General features: G+C 48.7%; 2 protein-coding genes across 2 annotated transcripts; one reads left to right on the top strand and one right to left on the bottom strand.

Annotated features, from left to right (window-relative positions):
- The first annotated feature begins 7029 nt into the window (after positions 1-7029).
- On the top strand, positions 7030-8222 carry LOC135374472 (uncharacterized). Its single transcript, XM_064607425.1, has 4 exons — positions 7030-7107; positions 7323-7600; positions 7710-7835; positions 7913-8222. Exons 1-4 carry the CDS (start codon positions 7030-7032, stop codon positions 8220-8222), a joined length of 792 nt encoding a protein of 263 aa, XP_064463495.1.
- Positions 8223-8790: 568 nt separating this feature from the next.
- LOC135374473 (putative nuclease HARBI1) lies at positions 8791-10420 on the bottom strand. Its single transcript, XM_064607426.1, has 3 exons — positions 10251-10420; positions 9951-10178; positions 8791-9749 (listed from the first exon to the last, which is right to left on the bottom strand). Exons 1-3 carry the CDS (start codon positions 10418-10420, stop codon positions 8966-8968), a joined length of 1182 nt encoding a protein of 393 aa, XP_064463496.1. The 3' UTR covers positions 8791-8965.
- Between the last annotated feature and the right edge of the window lie 3914 nt (positions 10421-14334).

The following is a 14334-nucleotide window of genomic DNA, read 5'->3' on the forward strand; positions in this document are numbered from 1 at the left end:
GTCCATCAGGTCGTCGGAAGCGTCGAGGATAGCGTCCTCTGAAGCTTGGGGCACAACTTTGGGGTCCGACGGGTGGCGCTCCGACAGCGTGAGTCCTCTGAACGGGGTTGGTGTCTTGGAGAGGTCGTCGCCTCTGAGTAGTCGAGGCTAGTTTTGCCAGCGGAAACGTGAAGCCCAGGAGATGGGTTGGCCATTTGCCAGTGAGGGTCCCGCGAAGGCTGGTCCTGAGGATGGGGAGCGCGAACCAAGCCTTCGCGAGGACGGAAGCGAAAGGCCGGGAGGCCAGGGGAAGCGCGGGAACCCGAGGTCACCCATGTCCGACGCCTCGGTGCTGACTGCGGGAGACGTTGCATCTGCGAGGGAGAAAAGGGAAACGGTAAGAAGGCGGCCTCAAACCGTGAGCGCCTGAGAAGGCACCCCCCTAGAATAGAGAGCGGAAAACTGTGGAACAGAAATCACACTAATAAAGCACTATACCACAAGCACTATGCTTAGCGATGGAGATAGTGGCAGCTACGTGCGCCGCCTGCGGGGACGCAAGTCGTAGCGACTGGACGCAGGTGCGGGAACGGGATCCGGGTCCAGGTCCTGGAGGGAGGCAGGTTGCAAATCGGGCTCCTCTCCGTCAGGGTCTCGGAAGTGGTAAGACTTCAAGTCCGAGATGTGAACTGGCCCAGTCTCTTCGCCGGTGTCGCAGCGACGAAGCCTGTAAGTGAGGCCGGAGGAGCACGCACTTACCTCGAAGGGGCCATCCCACCTATCTGCGAGTGAAGCTGCAAAGCCTCGTGACGCATCACTTAGCGGGTGAGTCCTCGAAGGACAAGGTCACCAACGCTGTAGGTGAGGTTCTGACGTCCACAGTTGCACTGGCGAGCCTTGTCCAACCTTGCGACGTCCAGGTTCTCCCGAGCCGTCCGGGCTGCATCGTCCAGTCGACTCCGGAGGTCCTCAGCGAACCTTAAATAAGGAGGCCGAGTAGCACCATCCCGGAGGCCTAGAGCATTCTCCACAGGAAAAGGGGCCTCTCGTCCCAAGTTCAGGAACGCCAGGGTGAAGCCTGTAGACCTGTTGACCGTCGTCCGTGTAGCGAACGCCAGCTCAGCCAGACGAAGATCCCAATCACGGTGGTGCTGGCTAGTAAAAGCAACCAACATCATTTTCAGGTTCCGATTAACACGTTCGGTAATGTTAGCCTGAGGGTGATACGGGGAAGTCTTCTTATGCTGAATGCCTAAGACAGCGCAAGAATCTGAGAACACCTTACTTGTAAAGTAGGTTGCGTTGTCGGTGATCAGTTGTGCGGGAAACCCGAACCGGCAAAAGGTGTCGAGTAGTTTTTCCCACACTCTCTGGGAAGTCAGTGTCCTGAGAGGAAACAGCTCCCGTGTCGATAACGGCGATGTAATCGTTACCCAAAATTCGAACGGCGATGTTTGGTTCCTTGTCCTTGATGAAATCTCGGACAGAAAAAGCAAGAGGAGCCAAAGCATCTCTTTGCTTTATCTTACCGCTTGCAAAGCAAGTTTTTGACTGCTCAAGGCCACGGATAGTAACCGTCTGCTCGCTTTCTTCGCAACTTGCCGACGTCGTTGAGCCAGCATTCATGGACAGCGGCTGCGACCGTTTCGCGATGGCACATTAGGGGTGCCGGGTGTCGGGGCTTTGTCGCGGGCATTCCCGACGAAAATGGTCAGGGCTGCCGCAATTCTAACTGCCGTTCGGCGCTCGTGGCTGCGGGGGCGCAGGATGGTGCCGCTCCCGCTGCCGTGGGGTTTCGCTAGCTGAAAGGCCAGGTTGACCGCGACTTCGGGTCGGGACGGGTCTGTCAAGGCTCGTTCCTGCGGGGATCGTCCTCTGGTCATAGAGGAAGAGATCTAGGGCTCGGTGGGATGAATCCGCATTTTATGAATTACGGGGGTTGTCACCCAAATGTGTTACATGCAACGTTCGGCCGAGGCGGCTCCTCCCGACCACGCGCAGCGCGGTGTTCCAACGCTAGCTCCGGGGGCGGAGGGGGCCGGTACTCGAGCTCAGACAGGAGGTCGCCTTGTATTGAACGAGCCTTCTGGGCCAACGCCTCAAGGGTTTTAAACGATGGGCTCTTAAGTAGGGCCGGAAGCGCGGGTGGCACTGACGGATAGCCCGTGCGACGCGCTGCTCTTCCGTAGCAGTGGGATCCGCTCTGCTGTACAGATCTTGCAATGCCCGAACGAATTCAGATAACCTTTCCTCAGAATGTTGAGTACGCTTATGCAATTCCTCTAGGACACCGTATTCGTAATCCGGGGGAAGAAATTCGTTTTTGAACCGCTTCTGGAAGTCCTGAAAGGACGTAAACTCCGATTGCAACTCCAACCAAAGCAACCTGCAGGATGCGTTGTATTATTCCCATATCCGTCTGATAGGCGGTAAGATCGTCCAGGAAATCGGCAACAGACTTCTTATCAGTGTAACCTGAGAAGGTAGGCACTGGTAAGTTGAGTCGTAGAGGTGCTTGTGCCTGCGGCGGCGAAACCGACCCGGCATCCAGGCGTTGAACCACCAACGAGCACAACTCCGTCATGCGTGACAGGAGTTCTGCCGTTGCGATGGCGTCTGACTGCGGCGTGCGCACCTTCGCCTTGTCAGCCATCAGCCCCGAGGGCTCGTCCACCGGGTGGGAGCTGAAAAACTCGAAGAAAAAACACACGCCCAAACACAAAAAAGAAACAGCAATGAAACACAAACAATTGAACCGCCAACTAAAACAACTACTATGAATTAACCTAAAAACTAGTACAAACTACGCAAACGAACAGTGCCGCTGCTCCCCGCCACGGGACGGACGAGCTCGACCCCCCCCCCCAGTTGGGCGCCAGTTGTGGTAACCCATGTTTCCAGAACCTTGGGGTGTCAGCCCGTCCGTTCCGTGTGCGAAGGAACAAGCAACACAAAAGCAGATTCAAACAAACAACATAGGTTTATTCACCTCTGACAAGAGCACCCAGTCCTCTCCAGGACAAGCAGCAGGAAAAAGGGAGCGAAGCTAGCAGGAGGACCTGCTTAAGTAGCAAAAACACCGCCCCTGTGACGGCCGCAGCCGATCTTATCTGATCCTGACTGTCAGGACGCCAAGCGGCGCTCCATACAAGATGCCATAAGGTTTAGCATCAGAACAAGCTGAGGATGACGAAAAGCAGGTTAGAGGAGGAGCCGGAGGATATGGAACGCAGTTGTAGGGTGGACATCAAGAATGGTTGAGGTGCTCGAAAATCGCTCTAGTGTGACCGTGGGAATATGTCGGATTCATCAACCACGGCAACGCTGTGTGCGTCTCCTCGGTGGAAAATCGACACGTCGGGTTGTGGAGAGAGCGTCGCTACACCGGTATCTGAAAGTTCTCTCTCTGGTATCTTTTCACATTAGACTTGAAATGATCAACCCATATACATAACGTAACCTCCGAAGCCAACAAAACCCGGGATTACCTAAAGCATAATCTTCACCTTTGCGCTTCGCATATACGTCAGAGGGCTTTTGAAACATTTGTTAGATCGAAGGTTGAATATGCTTATGCCATTTGGAGTCCCCACCAACATTACCTGATCGCTCCACTAGAGTCCATTCAGAAGAGACTTGTCCGCTTCATCTCTTCATCCTACTCGTGGGAGGTTAGCGTCTGAAGTCGCACTTTAATATTCCTCTCCTCTCCATTATACGTAGAATAGAGTTAGAAGTTAAGTTTGCTTCATAAAACCCCACTCTTGGCAACAAACTACTCTCTTCTCCGGACTACGTTTCCGACAGCATAGACCACACAAAGAAAATCAGGCAGATAGCTTCACGTTCTGGTCTTCATTTCCATTCGTGCATTTCTACCGCAATCGGAGATTGGAACACCCTTCCAGACCATATTGTGAACCTCTCAGAGAGCTGGCAGTTCCGGAGGTAATTGTGTCGGCTTTTTCTTCAGTGTGATTCTTAGTATTTGTGTAATGTGGTGTTTCTTTTTGTGTAATTCTGTGTCGGTTTATTTCCCACCCCTCATGTGAAGACCTCGAGCATTTGAGGTAACTAATTAAATAAATAAAAGAATCAATAAACAAGTGAAGGACTTGTGAATAACAGTTGTGACAGGAATGATAGAGGCATGACAATGAAAAATAAGGAGGATATCGAAGAGGAGGAAGAGGGAGAGTAAATGCGCCTATGGTGCGTGTCTAGATGAGATTGCTGTTCCCCGGTGTGTTACGTTTTTGATGAAACCTACCCCGACTTCGTCAATGACTTTCCAATTATTAACGTTTAATTTAAGGGGATTTTAGGAGTTGAGTCAAACGAACGAAGTCGTATACCTAGCCAGGCTTTTAGGCGTGAATTGTATATTGATTTAAGAATCGCATTGGTGCAAACAGCTGGAGGCAAAAGAATTTAACGGATGTTTTAACGCACTGTCTTATTGAAGTTACAGAACCCATAACTCAAGAGGGGTCGGCATTATCTCCTTAAAACCAAGAGAGGTAAAAGTTATCAAGTATGAGAAAGTCCTGCACGGGAGAATAGTAACCGTAGGCATTGATAGTGATGGCACGTTGATGGCACCGCCTCCGGGGTTCTTACAAAGAAAAGGAAAAATACAAAGAAAAGGATTGTGCAAGTTCATAGGCAAGCTCTCCGAACCCAGATAAATGATCTGAGCTGCGCAGCCAATATGCTGTGTGGCCCACTTTTCGGTCCGCACTTTCGGCATACCCAAGAATTTTCCCATTGGCAACATTGTCAAGAAAAAGAATTCGCTTCTCTTTGGTCAGTCCTCCGTCGCTCGGGTCCCAAACACGTCGCACCTCGTCCACGTCGTCGCACCTCACAGACCTTCTCTCCAAAACGCCGAAGTTCTGCCTTAATGTGAAAGCTTCAAAGTTCGACTTCATCTCCGACGTGGACCTCATAGTTTCTAAGCTGCAATATGTGGTTCCCAGAAACATGCTTTCATTGAAAATTCGATTGTCAAGCTTTCCCATTGCACGGGTCACCGCTACAGTGTCAAACCCCGTTCTGTTGTTGCGGCACAGGAGGAGTTGCAGGCTAAAAATCTGGTCTTGCTTCAAATTGACAAATCTGGCCGTTTTGGTGTTCTGCCGAGAGAAGAGTTCTTAAAAAAGCGGTCGGACGTGATTGACAAGCTGTTGGTGCCTTTCATTGGGAACCTTCGATCTTTGAAAAGGGATGTTTTGAATATTTTGAATGAAAAGGAAATGTCAGCATTGGTAAAGAGTATCAAAATAACTGCTTCTTGCTCTTTCTCTTCAAAATTTTTATTGAAGGATCATAAACCCAATCTACCCCTTAGAATTGTAGTCAATGAAAATAGCACATGGCAGAAGTTGGTTTCAACCTTCATCCAGAAATCATGATCAGTTTTAGATGTACCCAACTCCTAATCTCTGAGGAACTCTCTAGATTTTGTCAAAATGCTTTTGCCGTTTCATGGATCTGAAATGTTTGCGATGTCATTGGATGTCAAAGATCTGTACTATTCTCTTAGGAAACATTTGCTGTTGAAACGGGTTTCGGATCTTTTGAACGCAAATCTGGTACGTTGCCAGTCTCACGCTGGCATTGCAATAAGTGATTTTATGGAATTGCTGAATTTGTATTTGGATTATAATGTAACTTGCATAGATGTCGTTTTATACACCCAAAAGGATGGTGTTTTCATAGGTTCGTCTCTTGCACCGTTCTTATCTGAAATCTGTTTAGGTTGACTCGACTCTCATTTAAGTGCGTTTGTAAATTCGTGTTTGCCTGACACTGTTTTGGTGGCTAGATACGTTGATGATCTGATATTCATGTTTCGTTCCCGCTCCTGCTTGGTAGAACTGCAACGTGTGGCTCGTGAATCGGCCCCCGAATTAACATTTACGGACGAGCATCTTACCGACGGGAAGCTGAAGTTTTTAGATTTGGCCTTACACTTCAAAGGTAGGTTATGCTGAGAATATGGTGCATCAAGTAAAAAAAAACCTTCTGCCAAGAAGGAGTTGCCATTCTAAGTTGGTGAAAAATAGTTTGATAAATTCCTTGATAACCAGTGCATTGACCAAATCGTGCTCGCATTTTGTGTTCAGTGCTCTCAAGCTACAGACCGCCAAATTACAAAGAGCAGGATATGAGTTTAAGCTAATACAGCACAATCTACTTGCTCAGTTTCAAGCTCGCCCGAAACGCTTAATGGAAGAAAATGAGAAAATTGCAGTAGTTCCGTACTACCACAGGATTTCACACAATTTGAAGGCTATGACGAATGAGATGGGGGTCCGTCTCCTCTTTAGGAACAACTCCAGGTTAGATCGTTTAACGACTTTTTCAAAACCAGAGTCTGCCTGTAATGTTGAACACAGAACCATCAAGTTCGTCCCTTGTGCAAAAAATGTTGATATACAGGGTGTCCCAGAAAACGTGTCATTGAATTATAATAAAAAAACTACACCACCTAGAGTCATGCGGTCAACGGCATTTGTTCTTACTCGGTTTTTGCCACCTCCTCATGTGAATGTCGTGTAACGTAAGTTGAATTATGTAATTTTTTGCCAGCTTAAGTCGGAAATTTGCCTAGTAAATGACACTTTTTACCCCACCAATGTGAAGAGCGTGTCTAATTTACTCAAATTAATGATAATTGACAGGGATATTCAGAAGCCATGCCATCGGAAAAAATAGCCGAACATCATGCTCTACGGAGGTCGCACAGAATAGCGCACGATGAATTTCTCAGCGCAATCTTTGGGTGCGTTTTTTTATTCTACCCGGGTAACTCGGGGGTAACCCTTACTGGGCGAAAAATCGAGGGTGACGGAAGTGACGTCATAACCTACCGGCGAAAATTCAACTCTCGTCGCTCGAGGGTTACTCTGGGTACCTACTCTCGCTGACCCAGCTCAGCAGGTGGGTAGCAAAGGGTTATGACGTCACACGATTCAAGTGAGAGTCCCGCTAACTTTCGGATTCCGAGCATGCAGGCGGTGCAGGCACTGAAGTGCCCATACTGCGATGTCCCCAGCTTTGGAATACAAGACCTCGTGGAACATATCAGTATCGTCCACGGTCTCGTCGCTGTCGTGTCAAACGGTAAGCCGTCTGCTTTATGCGCGGTCGAGAAGCAAGCCGTGCTGTCAGCCACGCATTGTCGTCTGCGTTTCTCGGTGGTATCTAAGCACGCATTCTAGAGGGTCGTAACGAATATATGGGCACGTATTCAAACCGTGCTTAGGTGTTGCACGAGAAATGTTGGCTGAGCAGAACATGAATCATGTGCTGACAAGCGTCTGCAAACTTCTTTGCAGCTGAAGATCATGAATGGCTTGCTCAGACGCATTTTAATTTTGACAGCGCCCAAGGTGGTCCCTCTTCAACAAGAGGTAGTTGCTGCCCAACCAGATGAGTTTGGAGAACCCTGCACGAATGGGCCGAGCATCTCCTTATCCCAAACTGCTGAAAACAACACAAGCCGACTAAACGGCGTCCTCTGGCCTGACAAGGCAGTAAGGTTCCTTCTAAGCCTCTGCCAAGAGGAGGAAGAGAGGAGTGGCACAATGAAGTTCACGAAGGCATTTTGGTCCAAGTAAGTGCCTTACTGCACCTGTGCTTTAAGCCGTGCAAACGTTTGGAGAAGGGGTGTAGTGTCAATCTAGAAATGTTACAGATGCAAAGGTTCTTATGTTCTACCTCAGGGCTTCAGGCTTGCTTGCGGAAAAGGGATACACGCTGACTTCCACCCAGTGCTCTGACAAGTGGAAAAATCTTAAGAAAACCTACAAAACAGTGGCAGACAGCAAAAACAAGAGTGGGAATGGAAGGTCTGTTGGGTTTTTCAAGGTTCCTTCATAAAGGCAGGTTGATTTCATGCCAACACCTGCTTTTTACTTTCACACAGTCAAAAGTGGGAGTATTGGAGTATTATGCACGATATTCTTGGGAAGAAGCCCGAGATACAGCCACCCGCTTTGGCCTCAACATCTAGTGGACTCCACCTCCTTGAGGACCAAGAACAAACATCAGAAACCCCACATAGTGAAGTCTCTCCACCTCGCAAGAAGAGTCGAACATCAAAAAACAACGTACGCAATGCTGGAGAACGGTTAAGGTTGGAAAATGAGAGGGTTGAACAGCTGCGGACCTTCAATCAGCTGTTCAGAGAGTACCTTGAAATGAAGAAAGTGCAAATGAACATGCCCAAAAGTTAATGCGTTAAGCATTTGTCCTGCTGACAAATGGCTTCTGGCAAACAAGAAGCACAGGGTAATGTACCAAAGACTGATGTGCATTTGAAAAAAAAAGAGAAAAACAGAAAGCAAAAATGACATTTCCACTTTTCTTTGTCATATTTATTTAATGCAACATGCAGTCGCGTTGCACTATGTACGTACATGAAATAAATAACAAAACAATGTGCAAATAATGGCCATGCTTGCAATGAATACAGTTCTGGATGGTTCTCATGACTGTACAGTAAATAAACGCTAGTGAATAGTGAAAAGCTTGGAAAGTACATTGGGGGTAACAAAGTAGTACACGGAGTTTACAGGATGTCTACCAACCGAGAATTAAAAGGAAAATGGCCGGGAAAGTCAGGGAAGATCACAAGCTTTCACTCACTGCAGCATCCTGGGTCTACGGGTGTCTGATGCGCCTTTTTCATTAGTGTTTCCTGGAGACGAGCACAACACTGACGCCAAAAAAGGTCAACTGAATAATGGCAAAGTATAGTTGAGGCAGAAAGTGCCAACAAAACCATCATTTGCGTGCTTTCAGTAAATTGCTTAGCTTTGTGAACGGCGTTGGTTGTAAAACGTTACATCATGCTTGATGGTCAGGGAGTTTTGTTCCAATTGTCAGCAAAAGCCAGGAAGGATCAGTGAAGTCTGGTAGACACCCTTTACATAGTAATCAAGTTGAAACGCATGAAAAACTGTCATGGAGCACACGATTACAAGGAATTTGCAATATCCTCGCGTTTCTGGATGCCAATCCTCCTTACGTCGGCAGGGGTTTCGTCCTCTGGGACACTCGTCTCATCCTGCCTGTCAGCAACTGGTGGCTCCTCAAATGTATCACCCCACATCAGGCAAGCATTATGAAAAATACATGCCACAATGATGATGGTGACAATTATGTCTGGTCGTCGGGTTTCCACACGAAAGAGCCTTCGGAACCGGCCCTTCAGCAGTCCGAATGCCCTCTCGATAGTTACCCTTGCCCTAGAAAGATGCACATTGTACCTCCTTTCCTTGACTGTCAAGTGACCATTGTCTCTGTATGGCGTCAAGAGATGTGAGCCAATGGGATAGGCAGCATCTCCCACTAGATAACTGTCCAGTGGGAAGTGATCTGAGTTGAGCATTCCATACACCTCAGAACGGCGAAGCACGCGTGCATCATGCACTGAGCCTGCCTCACCAACTGAACAGTGCAGGAACCGCATCTCATGATCACAAACTGCCTGTAGCACCACAGAGTGAAAACCCTTCCTGTTGACGTACGAGGAAGCGTTCTCCTTAGGTGCAGTAATTTCTATATGCGACCCGTCAATTGCTCCCAGGACCTTAGGAAACCGAGATTTACCCTGGAAGCCAAGTATGATGGGTAACGCATCGTGACAGTTGCTAGGCCAGGCAACGAAGAGACGTGCCATGTCCAAGAGAGCCGAACCAACCCTCCGAACGCAATGGAAGACCGTAGACTTTGCCACACCGAAGCGGTCCCCAACACTCCTGCAAGTGAAAGATAGTGTCATGTAACAGCTGGAGTAAGACAATGCAAGGCATTCGCACTAGACAGACAGGATACCAATCTGTTGCTGTTCGAAGTGGGCACTACTAAAAATGTATGGTATGAACAGCAGGATCACATTAGAATTCCTCAACTGAGCAGTATTTCGCTTATCAGGTCATGTAACGTGCAGATACACTTGCCTAAAGGATTCCAAATTCGCCAGCGACCAGATAACAACAAGAAGCTGCTTCATGGCGGGAATCGTGGGCCGTCCGGGGTGAATAGTTGCAGATTCTAATGCTGGGGCCAACAGCGTTGCCATCTTCTCTACAGTTGACCTGTGGAGTCGAAAGTGCGACTTGAAGGTGTCTTCCCTCATGGCTTGCACTGTTTCTTCGGCATAGTGGGCGACCTTCGGAATCGTTCGGCTGTAACGTGCATAAAGGAAAACCAAGTCAGCAAATACTGCGCATAGCGCGGATTGTCACCTTCACCCTTGCCATTCGATTGCGTATTTCGGTGGCTTTAGCACGACTGTTGTTTCGTTGGATGCATACTTTTTTCTTCCTTCGTCATCATCTCCCCCTTCGTCAAATGCGTCAAGCAGCACAAGTGCCGCAACTTCTACAAACATGTCCTCGTCAAAAACGTCGTCTGCCTCTGCCGCCATGTTCGCTGAGACCGCGTAACTCGTAATGGCGAAAATTTCTAAACGGGAGTACCTACCCACAGGTCACGTGACATCTCACTCGGGTCACGTGGTGCGTAACCCGGGGGTCACCCGGGTAGAATAAAAAAACGCACCCTTTGTCAGTCCGACGAAAGGAGGTTGGAAACCCAGCCCACCCCGGCACCGCAGAAAGAGATAACGCAGGCACGGCTTATCACATCCGACTTTCGCTGAGATAATGCTTTCCGTCTCCCAATTTTAGGAACTGTTACTTTTTCTACTATCACTTTGTGGGCTGGCTTCGGAACCTCCTTTCGTCGGACTGCAAGCGATGGCGCTCAAAAAGACATCGCGCGTTATGGTCCGGTGCTCCGAAAAGCATGATATTCGGCTATTTTTTCCAATGGGATAGCTCGTGAATATCACTGACAATTATCATGAATTTGAGTGAATTCGGCACGCTCTTCATATTGGTGGGGTAAAAAAGTGACCTTCCCTTGGCAAATTTCTGAGTTCAGTTCGCAAATATTTTCATAATTAAACTTGCGGTACATGACATTAACTTTACAAGGTGGCAAAAACCTAATATGAACAAATGCCGTTGACCGCATGATTCTAGGGGGCGTAGTTTTTTTATTATAATTCAATGACATGTTTTCTGGGACACCCTGTAGAATCCCGATAGCTTGTGACTTTGTATACATAGGTCAAACATCTCAATGCGTTAACCAAAGACTGGGCCAGCATAAAAACAGCCCAGATTCAAATTTGTCGGATCATCTAAGAATCTGTAATAATTGTCAACCCCTATGGTTCCAGACGGCGGTGCTGGCATGGGAACCAGTCAGGCGAAAACGTCTTTTGAGAGAAGCGTTGGCCATACAGGGTGCGGGTATTAGTGTGCCGTCTGTATGTATCCACCCGGCCTTCAAGCGCCTCCTTTGACCTCCTTCAACTCATTTTGTCCTCAATTCCCTATTCCCCTCTCTCTGTCTTCCCTCGCACCGTCTCCATGTCCATGAAGTTCGTTGTTATCAATTAAACGTCTTGCTGGTTTTGAGCCTTCGTGTTTGTGTTTCTTTACGTGTCTTGCCCATCGCTCAGGCTTGCCTATCATGGAATTTATCCACCAGCTAGCCTGCATTTACGCCATTCTTGCACGTTGCGTAGACTTACCAATACATATAGGCCAAATAAAGCAAATGAGTCGGGGGAGTTTTATTGAGATGAGCTTCCTTACTGTTTCATTGGAGCTTACAGTTTCATAGTGGACGCGTCTTCAGCTGTGTAATTAATGGGAAAGATATATTATCGGTGTACACAAAATGTTTCTGGAGCTGCAGTGTTGCCAGAGGCTATAGATGCACAAACATGACACATGGAACTGTCGGAGAGCCGGGGGCCAGAAAGAGGCCCACGAGAAGCGTGCATTGACATTCAAAGTTTAGGCACATCTGCATCAACTTCAGCAAACCGGTACTGGGTTTCCTCCCGGTGTGACATTTTCTCCTGCCAACGATCACCTGGCACTCTTGATGGAAGTGCGGTGCGAGCCAGTGAGGTACTTGGCGGCAAAGTATAATCCTGAGAATGAAGCCCGGTGCTCCCGAAGGCTTCACTCCAAACATGTTTCTTCGGCGCAGCCACCAATGCATGCTGTAATGGAAGACGGTAGCAGGATCACTGACATGAGACCAGGGCGGCTTAGCCTTGCCGGTGCTGCCCGACAAGTGCCTTATACTTTAGGCGCGCATTTACTACGAGGCGTTGCACACTCCCAAACACCCAGCGTGCACATTAGTGCAGTGGTCTCTGCAATGTACCACCAGGTGGGTCGTTCGCAGCCCTAGGTTTCGTCCAAGATCTGAAGTCCTTCCTCGTCAATACAGTACCTGTGCTGATGCTGTAAGACTTTTACGACTCCAGCTTCCGAACCCTGACATCTAGTTAGGGGCTGTCAGATACTTTTATACAGCTATCAACGAGTTGGAGTTCAGTTCACCAGTCCCTTTGGTGCCGACGAACTGAGCACTGTTTTAGGCGTTGCCACGTTCTCATTTTGCTGTGGCATAGGTTAACGCAAGTATTTGAGCTCTCGACTGTCTGTTTGACCACCGTGCGGCTCCTAGAACCGTTACCGGTTCCGCGCACTCACTGCAGACAATTGGCTTCGTTAATTACGAAGATAAACATTCACATTTGAATCTGTCGTTGCCGGCTGCTTTCGGTGGCGCAGACTTCGGAGGCACAACTATATTCCAGGCTGTCAGGACAGGTCTTCGTGGCCAAATCGTCCGTGAAAAAGCACGGTATGGCCTTCTGTAGTGCTCCCGCCACTGGCTGACGTCTGCTTGACTTTTCCCTCAAGTTCAGTGCGAGTGTCAAGTCATGTTCTAGCCAGCTTGCTAGGACTCTACTCTCCTCCGCAGCGACTCTCCCGTATTTGATAGTTCTCCTGCTTGATGACAATACACTTGCCATCCTGGAGATTGACGCGTCCAATCTTGATGACAATATATTAATTGCACACTTTTGGCAATGCAGTACATTACCTGCGGGGGCCGTCGGGGCAGTATCGCGTGTGGTGCAGTTTTCTCTTTAATGGAAATTTTCGCTTAAAAATTATCTGGAAATTTTCTCTTAAAAATGTGCTTTTGCAGCGCTGTTTCCGGTAAGGTTCTTTCTCAAAAATCTCCGAAATTTGTACTGGCAGCAAGTCCCCACGTATTAAATAGGTGCGTCATTACACCAAATCAATCTTATTGGTAATTGATGGTATTGATGTATCTTCCAAACAGCGATTAACTTCTTGTGGCAAAGGAAGCCTTTCATGCTCGAAAGAATGTTTCATAGAATACTGCGACCGGCAGCCGTTAACTCAGGCGTCGTCGTCGTCGTCATCGCGTTCCGCTAGGGGAGCAGCAGTGACCAAGATTTTATTCTAAACCCGTCCGCCACACCAGCAAAGTTGGATGTCTGGCGCTGATGACATGTAGCAGTCGCCGGACCCGAATTTCGCGTTTGCGGTGATCGCCGTGGTAATGGTTACACGCTGTATCTAACTCTTCCGCCTCGATGCCAATACACATCTAACTCTTCGTCTCTAGTTGTGCGACCCGACCTGCTGGGGATCTTACAGATCATGACGGCGTTCTTTTGTCCCTATCTGGTCTGCTAAATTTTCGATCTGGCTGTTGTTATTGGCGGCTGAACGTGTCCTTGCTCGAGGATCCTGAAATTAGAAGTGATATGCAAGATTGGCTATCGGAACAGTGTTCCGCACCCGATTTTGGGCCAGATCACTGGGAGGCCTTGAAGCAGGGAGCAGCACACCATCTTCGGTCTTGGGGGAGACAGCGTGCGCGTGAACATCGGCAGTGTAGAGATGCACTCAGGCAGGTATTAGCTATTCTTCGCCACCCTGGCTCTCACAGCCATGATACTGCCTCTGAGATAGAGGATGTGCAAAGGCGCCTTGCGTCTCTTCGTATGCACTCTTGGCGCAAGTTCGTAGCGCAAAGAAACGCCGAGCGCTGGTGTCGGGAAGCTTATTGCTCCCGCATGTTATTGCGGCGCTATGTGGCAGGAAATCCGGGCTCCAGTATATCCGGTCAGCTGACGGCTCACTTCTAACCGAGCCTGATGACATTCAGCTTCGCCCCAGCTTCGCCCCAGAGCGGAAGTACTCCCTCCTTATTTGTGTGCTTGTGTTGCTGTCGTGCGCCTCTTGCGTGTCGAATGCTCAGATGAAGACATTTCCTTGTGGAGCGTCCGTGATTTCTACGCCGCCTACAGGGAAATGCGACCGGGTCCCGCAAGGCCAGCAGTGCCAACGAAATTCGCCTGGCGGCGTATCACTGCTGGCTGGCTTGATGCACGGCGCGCTAGTCTCCAGTGGAAGCTGGCCCATGGTG

Source organism: Ornithodoros turicata, unplaced genomic scaffold (genome assembly GCF_037126465.1).
Source record: "Ornithodoros turicata isolate Travis unplaced genomic scaffold, ASM3712646v1 Chromosome65, whole genome shotgun sequence".
NCBI lineage: Eukaryota > Metazoa > Arthropoda > Arachnida > Ixodida > Argasidae > Ornithodoros > Ornithodoros turicata.